The sequence below is a fragment of the Helicoverpa armigera genome, chromosome 30 (assembly GCF_030705265.1).
Source record: "Helicoverpa armigera isolate CAAS_96S chromosome 30, ASM3070526v1, whole genome shotgun sequence".
Taxonomy (NCBI): domain Eukaryota; kingdom Metazoa; phylum Arthropoda; class Insecta; order Lepidoptera; family Noctuidae; genus Helicoverpa; species Helicoverpa armigera.
This window is the reverse complement of record NC_087149.1, coordinates 4346864-4366106: the sequence shown is the minus strand read 5'-3', so window position 1 is coordinate 4366106 and position 19243 is coordinate 4346864. Positions and strand designations below refer to the sequence as shown.

Below are 19243 nucleotides of genomic sequence, written 5' to 3'. Positions count from 1 at the left end.
TGAGGGAGTGTCAGACTCTTACTGACTAAAAACCGTCGTGTTCCGTCGTAGGCCTTTTATGTACCTACCAGGGCCGCGGCAACTCTTTCGAAAAATCCCGCAGCCCCGCCATGATGACTTAGCCTTCATCGAACAAAACAAGTTTGCTCTTATTTTTTATTTTTATTTTGTCCTCAGGTCTTGCTAACAGGTTGCAGATGTGTGGAGCTCGACTGCTGGGATGGAGACGACGGCAGTCCTGTCATATACCATGGACATACTTTCACTACGAAGATACCATTCCGAAGAGTCGTAGAGACTATCGCTAGGTTTGTTTGAATTTGACTACTCTTTATCGGCATTTAGAACCCTGTATCTACCATTTTCATAATATTAAATATTCTAGGATTGATTTGCAGAATTATAAATCTAAACAGCTGGTAAAAAGCTAGGTTATTACTCTTTCACAATTCATTAAAAATACAGTGGGTTGCTCTCAAAAAAATAATAATATAATACATACAAAATTACATAGGTACTCGTATGTAAAATACGGTAAAATATTATACGCAAAACTCATGCGCAAGTGCAATCATACCTCTCCCATGCCTCCTTCTCCCCCTGATACTTACTTTAAAGTTGGTTTTTGCGCAAGCGATGTGGCTACAAAATTTTTAGCGAGAGCTACAATTTTTTTTATGATTTCAATACCTACGAACTTCCTGAGGAGCAGTTGTTTTTAATTATTATTTGGGATCGTATTAACCCAGAATATATCATGAATTTAAAGTGATTATAACACAAATTGTTTTTTACAGGAGTGCATTCGTGGCGTCTCCGTACCCCCTGATCCTGAGCATTGAGAACCACTGCAGTCTCCCGCAGCAACAGGTCATGGCCAGCACGTTTGAGGTCAGTTTTTTCACAGCAACTATTCTAGTGACTTTCTCAACCCAGTGACTGTTGAAAGCGGGTGAGTCACACTTGTGTGTGTAAATACCTATACCCTCACTTTGAATTTGTAGGACATTGTATCTGACACAAACATTTACACACACAGTATGGTTCACCCGCTTTCCTGAGATACCGAGGCAACCCTATAGGCCGGTAAGTTTGTAAGTATGCCTTTTTGTCAGATTTCTGATACACACTTTTAACTCGGTGACGACTTTTGACCGGCTCTCCTGAGGTTGCCCACCCACCCACGTCCGATAATATAATCGGTGACCGATTTTTTGTAGGAGAAAAATAGAACAGACTAATACCAATAATACAACGCTTATGTCCTACAAGATTTTGTTCAGAAAATAATATTCAGATAGTCCTATAAAACTCAGCCCGATTATATCTGTCCTAAAAAAAGTCTGACGTAGGTAGACCTTATCCTTTAGCATATAAATAATTATGAAGTTGTTCTACTGGTATTTTATTGAAGTCGTCTTCATCCAGGCAGTGTTTGGAGAGAAACTTGTCACGTCATTCCTGTTCGAAGTCGATTACACTGACGAGCCGAGACTTCCAAGTCCTGAACAGCTGAAATATAAGGTATGTAACGTCAAATATAAAACGTACGCTTGGTTTACTTCTCTTGGAGTAGGCAATGTCAGACTTTACTGGGTAAACCCCATCTTTAACCGACTTCCCAAAAAGGAGGAGGTTCTCAATTCGTCGGAATCTTTTTTTGTAACTTCTGGAGCTCCTTGAGTATTTCGAACAATCCCTCAAATCCACCAGTTATTTCGCTTAAAGAACCCTGCAATAAATTAAGGATATCAATCAGCTGTGCATGATACTTCACTCTCATAGCCCGATGGGACGGCAATCCGACACGACCTAAGAAAGATCAAGCGCAGGACAGAAATTTACGTTTACCGACATCTTCCAGAATTCAGGTTACTTTTGTAAACCTTTATATGTATATAACTTCACCTTTACAAATTACAATGTGCTTTTTTCAGGTGCTGGTCAAAAACAAGAAGCTACTGCCTATAGAGTCTAGTCCCACCATGGGGCTGACAGGAGCCAGTTCTGCACAAGGATATGGTGGAGTTCTATCCACTGCCTTTAGGTAAATACTAGGTCTTACTTCTTGACAAACTCCAAGCAGCAGAATTTGCATTTTGTGTAGTTGTCCGATGATTTTTTGTCACTTTTTAGAAATATTGAAAGTTTGTAAAGATTTTTGGGTGTATGTGGATATGTTTGTTACTCTTTCACGCAAAAAACTTAGCAGTACCTAACATAGGTAGATAATCAATTTGAATAACATATAATTTTTGGGAAGACTACTAACTTATATTCGGGTACAGAAAACTATTTAATTATCATCAAGAATACCTAGTTACATTTTTATTTAAATATTTAAAAAGACCTGGGCTGCTCTATTTTCTTCACCATGAACTAAAACTCTTCACCTCATCCCAAACTCCTCAGGTCCAACGGCATCCGTCACACCAGCACCTCCTTACCGGAACAGAGCAACCGAACCAGCTCCATCATGTCGAACCAGTCGGCTGGCAGCTCGCTCACTGAATACTTCTCTGATGAGGACTATGATGAAGATGATGAGGAACTCGATGGTGAGGCAGGGTTGTTTGTAGCTTAAGAGGTGGTTAGGAGTTAGGACCTTGTCCAAAATAATCAAAGTCACATTATCGCATACATTTAATTCAGGTAGATTAGGAAGAACGTTGGGGGGTTTAGCATATAAGGGAGTACATAGAGGATGTACATAGTGAGTAAATCAAGAAGTACATAAGGGATTACCCACGGCTAGTGTGTGGAGTATATGTATAGAGAATACATAAGAAAGTTTATAAGGAAGTTGCTAGAGCGAGTAGACCAGAAGAAATATTTATGAACAAATACGCAATAAAATCTACCTCATATGCTTTCTTTCAGAAAAAGAACTACACAAAATCCTCAACTCCATGGAAGATAAATGCGGTCGGACCTCTCTGTCACTCTACCAGAGCTTCAGAAGGAGTGAGGGAGATGCTGAAACGACTTCCGGCAGTGTCAAGCACGCGCCCACTAGGAAACGAAGCAACCAAATTGCTAGAGAACTTAGTGATATGGTTACTTATGTACAGGTAATTTCATCACTAAGTACTAAACTACTTACAAATCGGCTCCTCCTTATAGACCAGATTTTCTTGAAATAATCCTTTAATGGATTAAAAATACAAACGAACGCTGTTGTGATAAAGCAACTAAGTATTATATAATGACTAAAATAGTTTTTTTGGAAAGCATTTAGAAAGGGCTTAGGCCCAAGATCACCGAAAACTGATTTCTTGAAACAACCTAATGCATTTTCACGATTTTTCAAAGCAAAATTTTTTTTTAAGAAAATTTTGTCGTTGAAAATGGGCCTCAGAAGCTTAGGAATTCCACCGTAACAGCAGCAAATAGATTTTTGTACCTTTTTTAGAATATGCATTTTAATCAGAATTTCTTCACAGGCAATTAAATTCCGTGGCCTGAACCCTCTGTCACCACGTAGCTCAATGAAGCAGCCGAGCACAGTCCCTAAGGAGGCACCTCCCGGCAGCAGCTTCGAGTCTTCTGAGAGCAGCGACAGTACTAGCACGGTAAGACTATAATTATCACGATTTCCGTATAAGAAGACCTTTAGTATGACGTGAGACAAAGAGGAATGGAAGAAAAATACATACTGCGCCGACCATAAATAACTTGGGAACAGGGCAAGAAGAAGTCTGTCTGAATCGAGATGAGATTAAAATTAAATGTACAGATCTGTAGTCCTATCGATACAGGTAATAATCGTAATTCGAGTAGTAGTTTAGAGTTCTGCCACAATTTAATTGTGTTTTACAATCGTATACTTATTTGATATCAAAAAGTCAAGGTCTAGGTGAAAGTCAAATTATTTAAGGCATTTTCCAAAGTATCACTACTAGCTTTCCGCTAGAGGTTGATTTATTAAAAGAAAAAGGCAACAATATATCATTACAAAAGATGATACATGCACAAAAATCCATTTAACATTTATGCCAAAAACAGTTTCACCTAGACTCCACAAAAAGTCTTCTAGTAGGTATCTGACGTCTCTCATAACATACTCACAATTTTCCAGCAAATAGCCCAACAGCCCCGCCCCCGCTGCCTCAACGCGCCAGCCGTCCATCATCCATGCTACCGCTGCTCCTCCGTCAACGAGGCCATCGGAAAGAAGATCTGCAGAAAGCACCCCATGGCCCTCATAGCTCATACTGAGACACAGCTCGTTAGGACTTATCCCGCCGGGTAAGTCTTTATTTGGCTAGCCAATACCTAAGTGAGGATTGATGAGCATCTAAAGGTCTTCTCAAGGGAAAGAAAGAGAATTAACTCAGGATTCCGGCTAGATCATGGATAATAACTTACTTAGTACAGGTACCTTCTTTTTGTACTCTGCAAGCTAGATAATGGACAACACGATGAGCCAACACTGCAGCCTTTTAGTCGGTCGATGGCAAGTGCGCACATTTCAACGATCAGCCAGTATCAGGCCGACTTAAAAGTTTGACTATGTTAGCGAGTATCTCCGAAAACCTGTCAGCCAACCTATCGGCTGACAGTCTCAGTAGTCTACCAACAGCCCCAACGATAGTTTTAAAAACCTAGGCTTTCTTTAAGTACTTCCCAGCTAATGTTTGAAAAACCTCTTCTCCCACACACTAATCACACCATTCCATTTCCAGCCTAAGAATAGACTCATCAAACTTCGACCCGGTAACATTCTGGTCATGTGGCGTGCAGCTAGTCGCGCTGAACTATCAAACAGAAGACGCCGCGATGGCCGTCAACGCTGCGATGTATGAGAGCAACGGGTCTGCTGGATATGTGCGGAAGCCCAGCGTTATGTGGGATCCGGGGCATATTGCTTATAGGAGGTGAGTTGGTGTTTTTGAAGCCTTTGATATCCCCTAGATGGTCCTAGATCTTGTTAAGTAATTCTAGTAGATATAAGGCCTTATAGAGCTTTTGACATCTTTGATATCCTCTAGCTAGCTGGTATTAGAGATGATTAAGTAGGCCCGGTAGATATTGGGCTTTATAGGGACTCTAACATGCCCTGGTTTTGGACCTTATTAATTAAATCTTGGTCTGTGGACATAAGGGTTTTACATGGATTAGATAAATGATTTTATGGGGATAAAAAGCTACCTAAGTGGTATGACAAACCAATTGAATCTCAACTACAAATTTTTCAAAGACGTTCCAAAAAAAACCTAAACATGCTTTTTCTCCACAGATTCAACCCAATGGACAGAGAATTCGACGGCATACACGCCTCTCATTTAACCCTAGCAGTCATATCCGGACAATATGTCGCAGAAAACGTGTACTCCTTCTACAATGCGTTTGTCGAAGTGGAGATATTAGGCGTTCCGGCGGATTGTAAGAAGATCAGGACTAAAGTCGCTAGGAAGAACGCTCTGAACCCGATATGGAATGAGACCTTTAATTTTAAGGTAAGAGGATTTTTTTAGAGGGACTTTGACAACTACGGGCTGTCCTGGATCGGGATGGATGGCGCTAATTGGACAGGGCCTTGCGTTTAGCAGTGAGGTCTGAGAATAGCTAATCTAGTAAGAACCGCATTTTTTCGTACAGTAATTGGTATCCACTTGACTGCAAATGGTTAGATAAGAAAACCAAAGGCAAAATCTTGATAAAATGATGGTATCAGCTCATTGCCGTCCACTGGTGTCCGTAGGGCTCCCCTAATAAGCGCCAAGCATCCTGGTCTTGGGCAGCCCAATATGGCTTAGTAAATAGCAAGGTAATAAAGTGATTAATGATTTAACGATCAGCAAAGCAAATATGCCTCATAGCAAAAAAAGTGGAACCTAGTCTTCTTTTATGTAAGGAAAGGGTTTAAAGTAATACCCATATCCATGTATAATTGAATTATTTTCAGATAAACTTCCCGGAGCTAGCGTTCCTACGGTTCGATATTTTCGACGCTGATACCAACTATATGCTCTCACAGAGAGTCATACCGCTGCAGTGTCTGAGGCCTGGGTATAGACATGTGAGACTGAGGTTAGTACCTCTTATTGTAAGTGATCGTGAGGATGGGAGGCTACCTAGAGGCAAACTTAAGAAACGCTGTAGATAGGGCCTGTTACTTAGCTCGCAGGTTATCCACACCATTCTTTCGATTGAAAGGGGCAGAAGAATGTGAAAGAGACCTATATTAAAGCTTGGGTACAAGTAGTATCAGAACAGACAGTTTTTTACAAGATATTATTTTTTTTGTGGGCAATGGGAATCGATTCATATTGCTGTAGACTTCAACAACATTCTAAGAAAAATTCACAAGAACAAGTGTTCAGCAAAGGGCACATTATATTAATACCTAGAAAAAAGAAACAAAAATACCCAGTACACCATTGCCATTACAAAAGGTAATAGTTACATGTCCCAAAAATATACCTTCATTACCCACTCAAAACTTTACCGTAACGAAGACCACAGCTAAACCGCCAACATCTTTCAGATCCCCAACAAACCAGCCGCTCAACATGGCCTCGCTCCTGATCTTCTCCCGCTGCTCCGAGGAGTTAGCAGGCGAGACCTGCAGAGGAGACCTGGAGCCCGCCTCGCCTCACGAGCGGAGGAAGATTCACTTCCTCGTGGTGTATGCTGTGGCGAGGCACGAGGCGTACTCTATATTGAAGGTGACGCAGGATACTACTGCTAATGAGGTAAGTCATATTTACGAACTACTAGCTCCCACCAGCAGTTTCCCGTGGAAAATATTTCGTGTACCCGGATAAAAAGCATATAACCTTCCTCGATAAATGGGCTATGTAACACTGCAAGATTTTTAAAACCAAGGTCTTATCAAGTGATCTAGACGCCTAGCAAGCCCTAGTATGCACGAGAGTTTAATAATACTACCAAAATACAGGCTCTCGATTGCTTTCTAAAAGTTTCTAAACGCCATAACGCGATTTCGGCCTAACCCGGGAGTCCCACCTAAAAACCTCGTGCACAGCTCGTTTCGCTGTGCGACTACTAGACCAACGAGGCAGTCCAACTACTTTCTAATTTGAGCGCTTTCAAACATCTTCTTCATAAATTGCCACATAGCTGTTTTACTATGAACACTCCAAGAATACAGCTTTTATTCTTTTCCCCAGGCCATAGCCCAATGTCTAACAAAAGCCGGAGTCTGTCGCTCAGCCCGCGGCAGTTACGTCATGGTAGAAGAGGTTCCATCCCGAGCTCCCACGCAGCGAGTGTTAGCTCCTCATGAGAGGGTGCTGAGAGCTGCGTCTGCGAGACCCGGGGCGAGGCTGCTGCTGAAGAGGGTCGGCGATGATCCTAGTAGTAGGGCGTGGCTTACTAGTATCAGGTAAGAGATAAATAGAAAAACAGAATAAAACAATAGGAAAAAGACAGCGTTTCGGAGGAAATGGTCTTCGAGTTTTTTATGTACATAGGTACTTTTCATAAGACAGTTTATTTAGACTTAAAATATTATTTAATGAAAGATCGATAATAAAGTATTCCCAGATCGGGTTTGATTAGCTCGATAACAAATTCATGCTTTGCAAAATAGACGCTCATATTTTGGAACTAAAAAAACACTTGCCGAAAAACTTCGTGAGATTGTCTATAATAGTAAGTCTTTACTGAAGTCTTTGCTGAAGATTAAAGAGTAAATTTTAAAATACAGCTGTATCCATAACTGCATTAAATCTCATAAAATCCTAAAGAATGCATCGAAGCATCGGAGCTGTTAAACGCCACTTTAATTTTTCTTTCTTCCACCAGATCAGCATCATCAGACCGCAACAGAGACAAGTCGGTGCCCTCCGACGAGGAGTCTCTCACTCAGGAGGAGGAGCCTCGCAAGCCGCCCGACAGCTTCCTCGTGTGCGTGCACAACGTGTCGCATGAGATACCTTACGCTATACTCAAGGTAGGACCTTCCAATCCTGTGGTCTTTAGGGTCTTAGAATAAGTCAAATTAGTGTCTTAGTTGACTATTAGGTAAGGAGGTACTGTCCTTCGACTCCACTAGGGTAAGTGTTCAAAATGCTGGGTCTTGGAGCAGAACAAATACTTGCAAAGACCAAATTATGAGTAGTAGCTTGAGCTAGCCAGACCTTATTGATGACAGCTGCCAACATTCTCCAAAGGCCCTAAGAGTCCTTTTAGCAAACTGAGTCTTCTTGGAGACTTAATGGCATGTTTCCAAGAAACTTGATAGTACCGCAACAGAGACAAGTCGGTGCCCTCCGACGAGGAGTCTCTCACTCAGGAGGAGGAGCCTCGCAAGCCTCCCGACAGCTTCCTCGTGTGCGTGCACAACGTGTCGCATGAGATACCTTACGCTATACTCAAGGTAGGACCTTGAGGGTCTTAGAATAAGTCCAATTTGTGTCTTAGTTATGTATTAGATAACCAGGATTGTAGTTTAACTCTGCAATTAAGAGTGTTCCACATTCTGGGTTTTGGAAAAAATGGTGCGACTTTAAACTTCTACAGCTCGTGTACGTCTTAGATACGTAGTAGCTCCCGCAGATTTACTCTTTAAAAACAAGTCATTAATTGACTACAAGTCTGCCCACAAAAATGTGGATAAAAAGCTATCTACGATTTATTTAACTTCTTAGATATGGTACATTGGATATTTTCATCATCAGGTGTCATAAATATCTAGGTAAAGGTATTTCAGCAATGACCCAGGACTTAAACATAACTGGAAAAGACATAAAATCATATTTGCAGTTACGTTCTTTCTAGGTACATACATATAACGGAATACCAAAAGTGGTTAGAATCTTTTGATACACTTGCATCTGCGTTAGGATATGAAATAGTACCACCGTAATCATTCACATTATCTTTATATTTCTTTCGAAAATTTTAGTCTCAAATTCACCCCACACTGTTCCAGGTACCTCTAACAGCATCAGCCTCCTACGTGGTCTACCAGGCGCTAACAAAAGCGCGTTGCCATGACGACCCGAAGCGGTTCGTGCTGGTCGAAGAGTTGGAGTGGGGTGGCAGGGCGGGGACTGGGCCGCAGCAGAGAGCGCTGGCTGATGATGAAGTGGTTTATGCTGCACAGGTGAGGATTAAGTTCCACTTTTTCTTCTTCCCAGCAAAAACATATAGGAAGTGGTGTAGGGTTTTGGGAGCTGTCTTTTGTAAAATTGACCTTCAAGAAGTGGTGATTTACAGCCTACTTTGAATAAATGACTATTTTATTTTTAGGAGATAAAATGAACCACTATTTTATGATAAAGTAATATCGCTAGTAATTCACCTTAAGTGATACTCTCAACACCAAAATATCTCTGAAATAATCTTACTACTTGAAACAGGCAGTCACACAAGAATTTGAAACCCAAAAATGTCACCAGTATCATTATTCCTTTGCCCTTACATACAGACAGCACATCAACATACCTTTATCTGCCAAACTTCAATAGAATTTCAACCTTATCACAATAGTGGAAGATTAGTTTTCGATTGGTAAAATCTGACATATTCTGGTACGTTGACTTGTTGGCGTCTGTACAACAATTTGCAAGCTAACTTGCTTCTTCTAAACTCCAGGCAGGCTGGAAGACACTAGGCCGGTTCGTGCTGCAAGAAAAAGGCAGTACTGCACCACTGCCACGCCACAGAGCCGCCATTGCCAGGATACAGAGAGGACTCAGCATGACAAGAGGGGCTATCGCAGGTAAAATAAAATTATTAATTTTCTGTTTTGGATTTTAGTAAAAAATACTACTTAGCGGGAACTGATAATTTAATCTTGATATTGAGTTGTGTAGCACTGAGTACGTCATGCTCCCTTAGACGGCACTGCTTGCGGTAGCGTCGGCGGTCGGGTTGCCTCCCTCCCTCAAAGATGTGCGAGGGGGGCGATGGCTGATCCTCGCGTTATGCTCGTGAACGGGTGCTGCTTGTGGTGCCAGGTCGTCTTACTGACTATATATAAGTTTTTTTTTGGTTTTTATTTGTAAACTCTTTTTATTTTACATATGTTCTGGCTGAGCGGTCTAATTTACTAATTTACTAGTTTACAAAAGAATAGCACATGTAGGTGGGCACTCCCTGATATACTCATCATCCTCCGAGCCTTTTTCCCAATCATGTTGGGGTCGGCTTCCAGTCTAACCGGATTCAGCTGGGTACCAGTGCTACTCCCTGATATACTATTAAGTGTAAATAATTGGAGGCTATAATTTTCTGTTCATCAAACATATTCAATGCTTGAGTTAGTAAATGTATGTAGGGTGAGTGCTAGCTAGCATGTGGTGTATAAATTATTTTACTGTATTGTCCTCTAATGTAATATACAAATTAAATTGTATACAAATGTACATATCAAACAATGTTTAAGGTTCTTCTAACCTAACAGACAGACATGTGTTGCTGGGGAGTTTGTTGCGCCACTTCTTCTTCCCAGCAAAAACACATAGGAAGTGGTGAAGGGTGGGCGTTTTGGGGGCTGTCTTTTGTAAATTTATTTTTTTGACGTTCGAAAAGTGCTGTTTTGCAGCCAAGTTTGAATAAATGACTTTTGATTTTGATTTTGATTTTTGATTTTGATCATCTGGCTAGGCTTTTCCCTATTATGTTGGGTCTGCCTCCAGTCTAAACTAATGCAGCTGAGCATGCCACACGGAGCCACTGCCTATCTGATCTCCTCAACCCAGTTACCAGGTTAACATGTAACAAGTCTGGTTGTCAGATTTTCTAGCTTCTGACTAATCATAACGACTGTCAAAGATGTAACTTGGGTTAATCGAGGATCCTGTGGTTATGTGGCTTATATTCCATTCATATACCGACTATAAGTTCTACCAGAGTTTTCACCCGCGATCCGAGGGGATACTACTTTTGCACCCTCACAAAAAATAGCCTACAATAACCTCACTCAATAACGGGGCTATCTAACACTGAAATATTTTTTGAAATTGGACCAATAGTTCCTGACATTAGCATTCAATACACAAAAAATCCTCAGTTTTATTAGTACAGATAATAAGAATAATATTATTAACAGGTACCACAGGTTTTCCGCTCGGAGGATTTGGTGCAGCTGACACAATATCTGAGGGCAAGGCTCCCGTGCAAACGGCTTATAGTGACCCTACACATTGCAGGTAACTAAATAGTCTTAGCTAAATAATGTAATCTAATTGAAACTGGTATATCAAACTCGCCAATTTTGAGGAATATATAATTACATATCTAACTTCTTAATAGCTGAAGAGTTCTATCCACCTTCTGACCTATCAAACAGGCTGTTTTACTCCCCACCCCTCCCCTCGTGAGAGCCACTTTCCACAACTAGGTAAGAAGTAGGTACTTTCTCAGGCTCTAAACTAGACTATCTGTTTGCAAACATTAAAATCATTTAACTAATTTTGGTGTGAAAGAGTGACGGACAGATAGTTACTTTCGCTTTTATATCTCTTAACCCAGCTGATTATTTTTTCAGGAGAGTATCAACAGCCCCTCTCGGCAAAGGCATTGGACGAGCTAAAGGACATTCAGACAAAGATATGAGGAGTTACATGCAGAAACGAACCAGTACTAGAGAGGTAGATTTTGGTCAATGAACGAATTTTCGTGTCATTCACTAATGTCTTGTTTTTGAAATTAATTACCTCTCTAAATGATAGCGGTCCTATACAGATTCCATGACGCTTATTCGCTTTTTCTCAGTAACAAATTGCGTACGAACATGTAAGTACTACATTTTTTGCTATCGCACAATTTTGGTGGAATGAAGGCATCATAATTTTATCTTTTACGTTTACTTACTCAGGTTAAGACGCCAGCACACCAAATAACTACAATATTTTATTGTTTAATAGATTTTAGACTTTGTCTCGAAAGTGTAAGGTTCAATGTCGAATAGGGTAACTTGATGTGTTGGCATCTGTACACGTAGATAAATAATCTTCTATTCTGTTTCTTTCGTCTTCTAGGTGCACTCGGAAGGCGAGTCTGGCGGCGCGGGCGTGTCGGCGGGCGCGGAGGCGCTGGCGGCGCAGGTGGCGCGCTTCAAGAGACTCTCCTTACGGAAGCTCAGGGCATGGCGCTCCTGAGTGTGGCAGGTAAGTTCCGAGTCTGGAAGTTGGTGATTGATACACCCGTGCATCGGAGAGCACGTAAATGTCGGTCCTGCGCCTCATTCGGTAGTGTCGGATTGCCGTCCCATCGGGCTATGAGAGTGAAGGAATAGGGAGTGCACCTGTGTCTGCGCAAATGCTCGTGCACTATAATATATCCTGCGTAGTTGGCTAATCTCCTAACGTGAGAACAGCCGCCGTAGCCGATAATCGGCTAGGAGGACATTATCATTACACTTATACGTTCAACATATGTCTCATTATTGTATACTTTCTTTGCAGGTCTTCCGGCGGCTAGGTACCCGCTTAGCCAACCACAGAGCCTCCCTGTCTTCAGAACTGGGATCCCTGTGGGACTTCATAAGGATCGACAGAGACAGGAGGCGCTCCGCCCCCTCAGCCTCCACCTACGAAGCCATCCAATCCGACACCCGCTCACCGGTAAGACTTGCAAGAGATCTCCTACAAGTAGTCCAGGAAACAGTCTTCTCGAAGAAGTTCGAAGAATCTCCAAAAAGGTGCCCTCTAGTTAAAGAAGAATCTGACTTAAGTTCTGATGGAGAAGAAGGAACTGAGAGAAGAATTGCTAACTTAATTGACTTCTTCTTTACTATTGTTAAGAGCCAGAGGGGTGAGAGAAAGAGTAGTGGAGGCAGTTGTTTCAAGAGTGAGGTCACTCCTGAGGAGACTAAGCAGTTCGTTCCTAGCAAGATGAACACAGAGTTAGAAGCCAAAATGGAGACTCTGATGGACTTCCTAGCGACCACAGGATGTATGGAGAAAGAGAATGAAGTCGGTGACAATAAAATAACCCTTATGGAGTTCCTTTTCGGTCCGGAAGACCCGAAGCCTAGTATAGAGATTAATGATGTGGAAACTGGTCTTAACGAGAATAATATTAACGTTAAAGATCTTACTTATATTGACGATACGCCGGAAGAAGAAGCTGAGACATTAGTCGAAATGCTTATCAAGTACATGGAGAATTATACAACAAAAGACAAATTCCATTCAAAGTCTTTAACACCATCTTTGTCAGAAAAATCAAAATCTGATATCACTATAAGTAAACTGGAAACGTTCAGTGATATATCTAAAACAAAATCAGATTCAACACTCACACATACACAAGATACTGTTATAGACAGAGGTGAGGACAGTTCAACTGACAGAAGGATTTCAGAAACTGTTGTTGATCTCAGTAATGTAAAGAATGATCTAGAAATGATATTTGAGGAGGCTGTAACTAGAGTTTGTGAGATCAAGAAGCTGGAAGATGATACAATGACTGATCAGGAAGACATGGAAAATTATGAGTCTTATACTAAACCTCCTATGTTACCTTATATTCAGTACTTACCATATAGTGTTGAACTATCAGATATTTTAGAAGAAGATGAACCATCATCTCGAGATCTCGATAGAAAGTCATCTGATGATCGGAATTCACAAATAAGACAAGCTGCCGAAGATTTACTAACCTACATAGAAGATAAAGTAGCTAAACATTTCGATGACGATTCTGAAGACGAATTCGATATCAGTTCGAGTTTAAAACGATCATCGATAAGCTTAATCGATTTGAGGAACATCCCTGATTTACCGCCAAGCATGATAATTAAACCTAAAGTTGTGAAAGTCGATAAATCGACTTCAACTACAGAAATATCAGATTCCTTATCCGATATATCGAAGAGAATTGATTCCGGTTGCATGACAGAAGATACAACTCTAACTTCAAGTTCAGAAAAGAGTGCAAGAGCTTTGGACAAACTAGAATCTTTACACAAATTCTTTTCAAGATCTCGCTTGGAGATTATAGACGAGACTGAAGAACAAGCTGTTAAAGTTAAAAGTCCTAAACAAAAGTTGAATTCTGAAAGCGATAGCAACGGCCATGAATACAAAGCTGGAGCCAGTTTAGACGACGTTGAAGATCTACAAGATGATGAGAAGGCCAACGTTGCTTGCGGGGACAGTGTAGCAGAGAAGTCTAAAGAAAAGGATGATGTTAACAGTACAAAAGAAGAAGATAGTAAAATGAGTAAGAGTTTAGACGAAATCAAAGAGATTAGTGAAGATGATGACACACAAGTTATAGATGACGATCGTGACATGAAAAAGTGGAGTCCTTCTCCAGAAGAAATTATGGAAATACATGAAAGATACAAATTAGCTATTAGCGCAGAAGCGAGTAAGAATCAGACGGAATCAGAAGAAGTTGTAACTAAAATAGATAATTCTGAAATTGAAAGAGAAATTGAAAGAGCCATTTTACATGAAATCGCTGAAACTTGCGAAGAGGTTCCCGTTAAAAAGACCAGACATACTTCAGTCTAAATAAATAAAAAAATTAAAGATTTTAAAGTACAAAAATTATATCAAGAAGGAAAAATGTACCTAGTTTGAACTAAAATAACTGGACATAAACAACAGTAAGTAAATCGCTATGATAGTATTTAAAACAAATGAAAATTGTGACATCAAAATATTCTACTAATTTTAACGTCAACTAGACAGCTTGTTGACATAAGGCAATGGCGATTCGGTACAGATAATATAAGAAAAATATAACAATTGAAGACAGAAAATAGAGAAAATAAAAGTACTAGAAAATCATATTTTACACGGAGGATTCTTCTAAAAATATCATCAGGTAGTCGTTACATTTTTAAATAAAGATCAATAAATAATTATGACGTTTCGAAAACTACACAAATATAGAGGAGCGTCACGATTATTTTAAGTTTCTATAAAAGTCTAGAAGAAACTTCAGAATTATGCAAAGAAAAAATACAGGTACACCGCAAACAGACGCATTATTAACTACGATATTTGACATTTCAAAAATATCATTGACATTGCGCAATTCTGAAGTCAAAACTATCAATTTCTTGACATGACAGAGTTAAAATGAAAAAATACTACACAAAATATAAATCTTAAGAATATCTGTCACTTCTTAGTGATAAGCAAACAAATAGTGAGATTTTATAAAAAAATAAATAAATTTTATTATAAAATATTATAATTATAATATTAATAGGATTTAATAGTTGTAATTGTACGCGTGGTTTGTAATAGACTGGCCTTTTAACAATAATAAACTATCTATTTTTTAATTTGCCTGACTTCTTACAAATAAATACCGTACGGTTCGAGCTAAATAAAATCGTTTAAAAAGGTGGAGGTTCTCAATTCGGTTGTTTGAATTACATATTTTCTAAAATCCAAACCATCACTATTTTTACTATGAATGCATTTTAAACATATTAACAGTTTAAATTTGCTGGAAACAGCCTAAATACTCGCAAATAATTAGAATAATAACTTTTTTCTAAGTCTTTTTTCAAGTGACCGTACGCGACTGTCATAGCGAAATTCCATTAAAATTGATCCCAAACAAATGTGTGCGAACAATTTACAAAATGTTTATGCGTCGAGTCAACGTTCGCGCACAAAGATCGTAATTTCGCCGACATTAAAAATGTTCGTGTACGCAATTTCCTGCTGATTGCTAGAGCGAGTAGACCAGAAGAAACATTTGCGTGTGTCACAATACCGCACACCGTCGGAATTTCGCCTTTTCCGTCAGGCAGATTTAATATAACTCTGACTACATGGCTTGTTAGGTGATTAAACCTGCAGCTCACTCGATAAGAAGGAGATTATTTTTGAAATAGCCAGTCTATTACTGGTCACGTTTTATAATCTATTCTTTTATATTTTAACTGGACTTTTTAACCATTTTATGGAAACTAAAAGTATTTAGAAAAAAAAAACAGGATCCTATCATGTAAATTGATTTTTCATTCAATTGTTTTAATGTGTAGGAATCAGTCATCATTCATTTAAAAGGAATTCTTATTTCAAATCTCAGTAACGTCACATTCCGAATTTTGAAAAAAACTCCATTATTTGCCACGGAAATACCAATTATTTCAATATATAAAATTATTCTATAATAGACTTCTTGATACCTACATATCTTAATCCTAAAAGCATATCTACTAAAAATATCATAAAATAATTCTCAGCCATAGTCCAGTTAAAGTATAAATGGATAGAAAAAATACATTGCCAAGATAATATTTTAGAAAGAGTGGTAGAAAATATTTAGTTCAGAATGCAAGTAAAATCCTGGGAAATCATTTATACTGCGTTTCTAAATGAACTTGTTACGTTACACGCATCATGAGAAAAGCTAGGCGGATACTTAGGGACTACGAAGCTCCAGCGTCGAAGAAATCTAGTGGATATTTTAGACCACAGATATAAGTAGGTCACTTATCATTTTGGCTTAATGTACATGTTGCAATTGCATCAATCGAATTAAAGTTGGATCTACAAGATTTTTTTACGGGTTAAGATATTTATTTTCTAAAAAGATTTACAATCTCTTAGAGAAAATACAATATTTTACAGCGGCTTCATTTCACCTTCTATGACTCTACAAAATTCGACCACTCTTTCTAAAGTTATTTGATATACAGACGTTTAAATATTATATTCTATCTAGATTTGACGACAACAGCTCAAAAATGAAGAACCCCTGTGTAGGGCTTTGACTTAAACTTTAACATCAACTTGTGTTTAAATAATTTAATTTTAGTAACGACTTTAATATTACTCTAAATTACGTACATATTTAACTCTTTGGCGTTATTTCTGCTATCTAGTTATTTCAATTTAGTTGCAGCTTACCCTATATGAATTAACTGCAATATTGCATTTGTGTGTTTGTGTATCACTTATATTTATCATATCGACTCGACATTATCTAATACGTATTAAACAATTCGATTAGAGGACTTGTCATTTTCAAAGCCAAAAATTAGAATGAATGTAATATTTAACGTCTGTATTATAATCTAAAATCGCTCTAATTATATAAAGTGTTAAATTAAAAATTAATGTGTATATCAAAAGTTGAATTTATATTATAAAAATAATATAAAAAAGTAATATTATAGAATTTTATACCACTGTACTAATTCTGTGTCGTATATAAGTTAATGTTTCTTGTATAAGAATACTCTTGAATGTTTATTTCGTGTTTTTTTAAATATATTTTTAAAGCAATATTTGGTATGGTACAATTCCGTCATCAAATTGTATCAAAGATGTGTTTCTGCAGTAGTTGTATGTGCCAATCTGAGGACCGAGCCACAAGGCACACTTTAATGAGTGTTTGTTAAAAAGTCCTCTCACGTTTAAGTATATAAACTTAATCCACCTTATTATAAAACGTGGTATTAAGAAGTTCTTTAGCTTTAGCTTTAGTCCACTGATTTTGTTCGGGGCTGTGTACTTATAGATACTCATCTATGGCGGTGGTTTAAAGGTGGCACAAAAGCTGGTACTTTTTTAAAACAACGTTTTATAATAAGATGAAAAGTGTCTTATTTGTACTTGGTTACGGGTTTTGTTCAAAGAATGATCGCGGGCTGGAAACTGACTCATATTTTTCCCAATGAAAGTTTGATGAGTTTCCATCAATACTAACATAGCCATTTTTTTCACTATGTAAAATTCCTTAACATTTACCATATAACTCGGTCCTCAGCCTAGCTCATATTATCTACCAGAGTACATACACTCGTAGTCATTACATTTTGAGAACTCCCAAGAACTTATTAATTTTTATATCTGGTATTACTACTCAAGTGCCATGTTCTTCATTAACCGACTACCAAGGAAGGACTAGTTTTATCATTTTCCCAATTTCGTTAAAATGTTTTTTCAGTCTTATGGTGCAGTCGAGTAAAATCCGCTTGAAAACATTTGAAATTAGTATTGTCATTTACTCTTCACAAGCCTAAAAATATAATTTAACCAAAAGATTTCTTAAGTACACAAGGAATCCATCTTCTAATTTTTATTTTTGACAACTCTTAAACAAAAATGTTATTTAAAAATGTATTTTTAAATGTTTACAGATTTTGTAATGTTACCTCGAATTGTTGAAATAGTTGCCATAGTAACCTCTGTTTTTGCAACGTATTTATATCTGTTCTGATGTGTTTATATATATAAAGGCATTTGCTGGACCGGAAATTTCGTTATAAACATAATTTATCCGTTTTTTTACAGTATACCTACAGCCGTTATCTTTGAGTATAATTCACTATTTGATAATATAATTCACGAACTGTGGATTTCTATAATATAAATTGTCTGATTTCAATCTCTAATTACAAAACAATGCATAGATATGTAATAGAAATTCACCGTTAATACTGAAATACAGATTGTTGGTTCTTCCTTGAGTTAGGAGCTTCGGTCCATCAAAGATGTCTGTCATTGTTTTTAGACTCAAATTGTAAAATATTATAAAACGTTGTATATTTTAGATTTAGTTGAAACAGAATGTTTTAAAGCAATGTTTATATTTTACTAAAAAGAAATACAGGTTTATTTTAATGCGTATTTTGTGTATTTTTTCTCCTGTTGCCTTTCCTGCAGATGCCTTTGTAAATGGCAAAAGACATCTTTGAATTATATTAATCGTAGGATGAAACTCATCGCAAAGGAGAGAAAATAAATTGAATTCGTCAAAAGTAGTAGATTTATGGTCTTAGCGAGTTGGTAACCCTAATCTCAAGTTGGTTACAACGCCATCTAGTTATACGCTACTGAACTATTGGGTTGTTACTCTGATCGCACAGATAGCGCTGCTTTAAATAATAATCCTTTAAATCAGACTCCTAAAGAAAGGTAAACAAAATTGATAACACTCTATTTACTCAAATACATATTAAACAAATAAAATTCTTCTTCAAATAATGACTCAATTGATTAAGTCATTAAAGTGTAAGTTTTTAAATAAAAAATCCTATTTTTAGCTATGTGCCTATTCAATGGAGTATAGTGTTTATTGTACCTAATTATTTTCAATGTTCATTTTTGTAGGCTAGTACATGTACATGGTCTAATATTTTGAGAAATTTTTTGAATGTTATATATAGATCAATATCAAAATAGCACAGACTAGTATAATATAATACTACTTGAGCAGCCGTCATTATTGTTGTTTAAGTACCTTATTTGTAAATAAACCTTTTAATCTACAGCTACTATATGTAGATACCTACTCATGCCATAAGAATTAAAGGGTAGGTTTAACTGAAATAAAATAAAAA

At 38.0% G+C, this 19243-nt stretch overlaps 1 protein-coding gene across 1 annotated transcript in view; it reads left to right on the top strand.

The window, feature by feature from the left end:
• LOC110381414 (1-phosphatidylinositol 4,5-bisphosphate phosphodiesterase epsilon-1) overlaps positions 1–12521 on the top strand; it is a 34770-nt gene extending 22249 nt beyond the window's left edge. Inside the window, exons 19-38 of the mRNA XM_064042877.1 lie at positions 178–308; positions 798–891; positions 1429–1524; positions 1938–2047; positions 2413–2558; positions 2881–3071; positions 3444–3572; positions 4079–4248; positions 4686–4877; positions 5240–5459; positions 5909–6033; positions 6491–6698; positions 7137–7351; positions 7774–7921; positions 8903–9076; positions 9568–9694; positions 11027–11126; positions 11465–11567; positions 11958–12086; positions 12384–12521. Coding sequence (XP_063898947.1) covers positions 178–308; positions 798–891; positions 1429–1524; positions 1938–2047; positions 2413–2558; positions 2881–3071; positions 3444–3572; positions 4079–4248; positions 4686–4877; positions 5240–5459; positions 5909–6033; positions 6491–6698; positions 7137–7351; positions 7774–7921; positions 8903–9076; positions 9568–9694; positions 11027–11126; positions 11465–11567; positions 11958–12077 — 2799 coding nt within the window. The 3' untranslated portion in view covers positions 12078–12086; positions 12384–12521. The remainder of the gene's footprint in view (positions 1–177; positions 309–797; positions 892–1428; positions 1525–1937; positions 2048–2412; positions 2559–2880; positions 3072–3443; positions 3573–4078; positions 4249–4685; positions 4878–5239; positions 5460–5908; positions 6034–6490; positions 6699–7136; positions 7352–7773; positions 7922–8902; positions 9077–9567; positions 9695–11026; positions 11127–11464; positions 11568–11957; positions 12087–12383) is intronic.
• The last annotated feature ends 6722 nt before the right edge of the window (positions 12522–19243 follow it).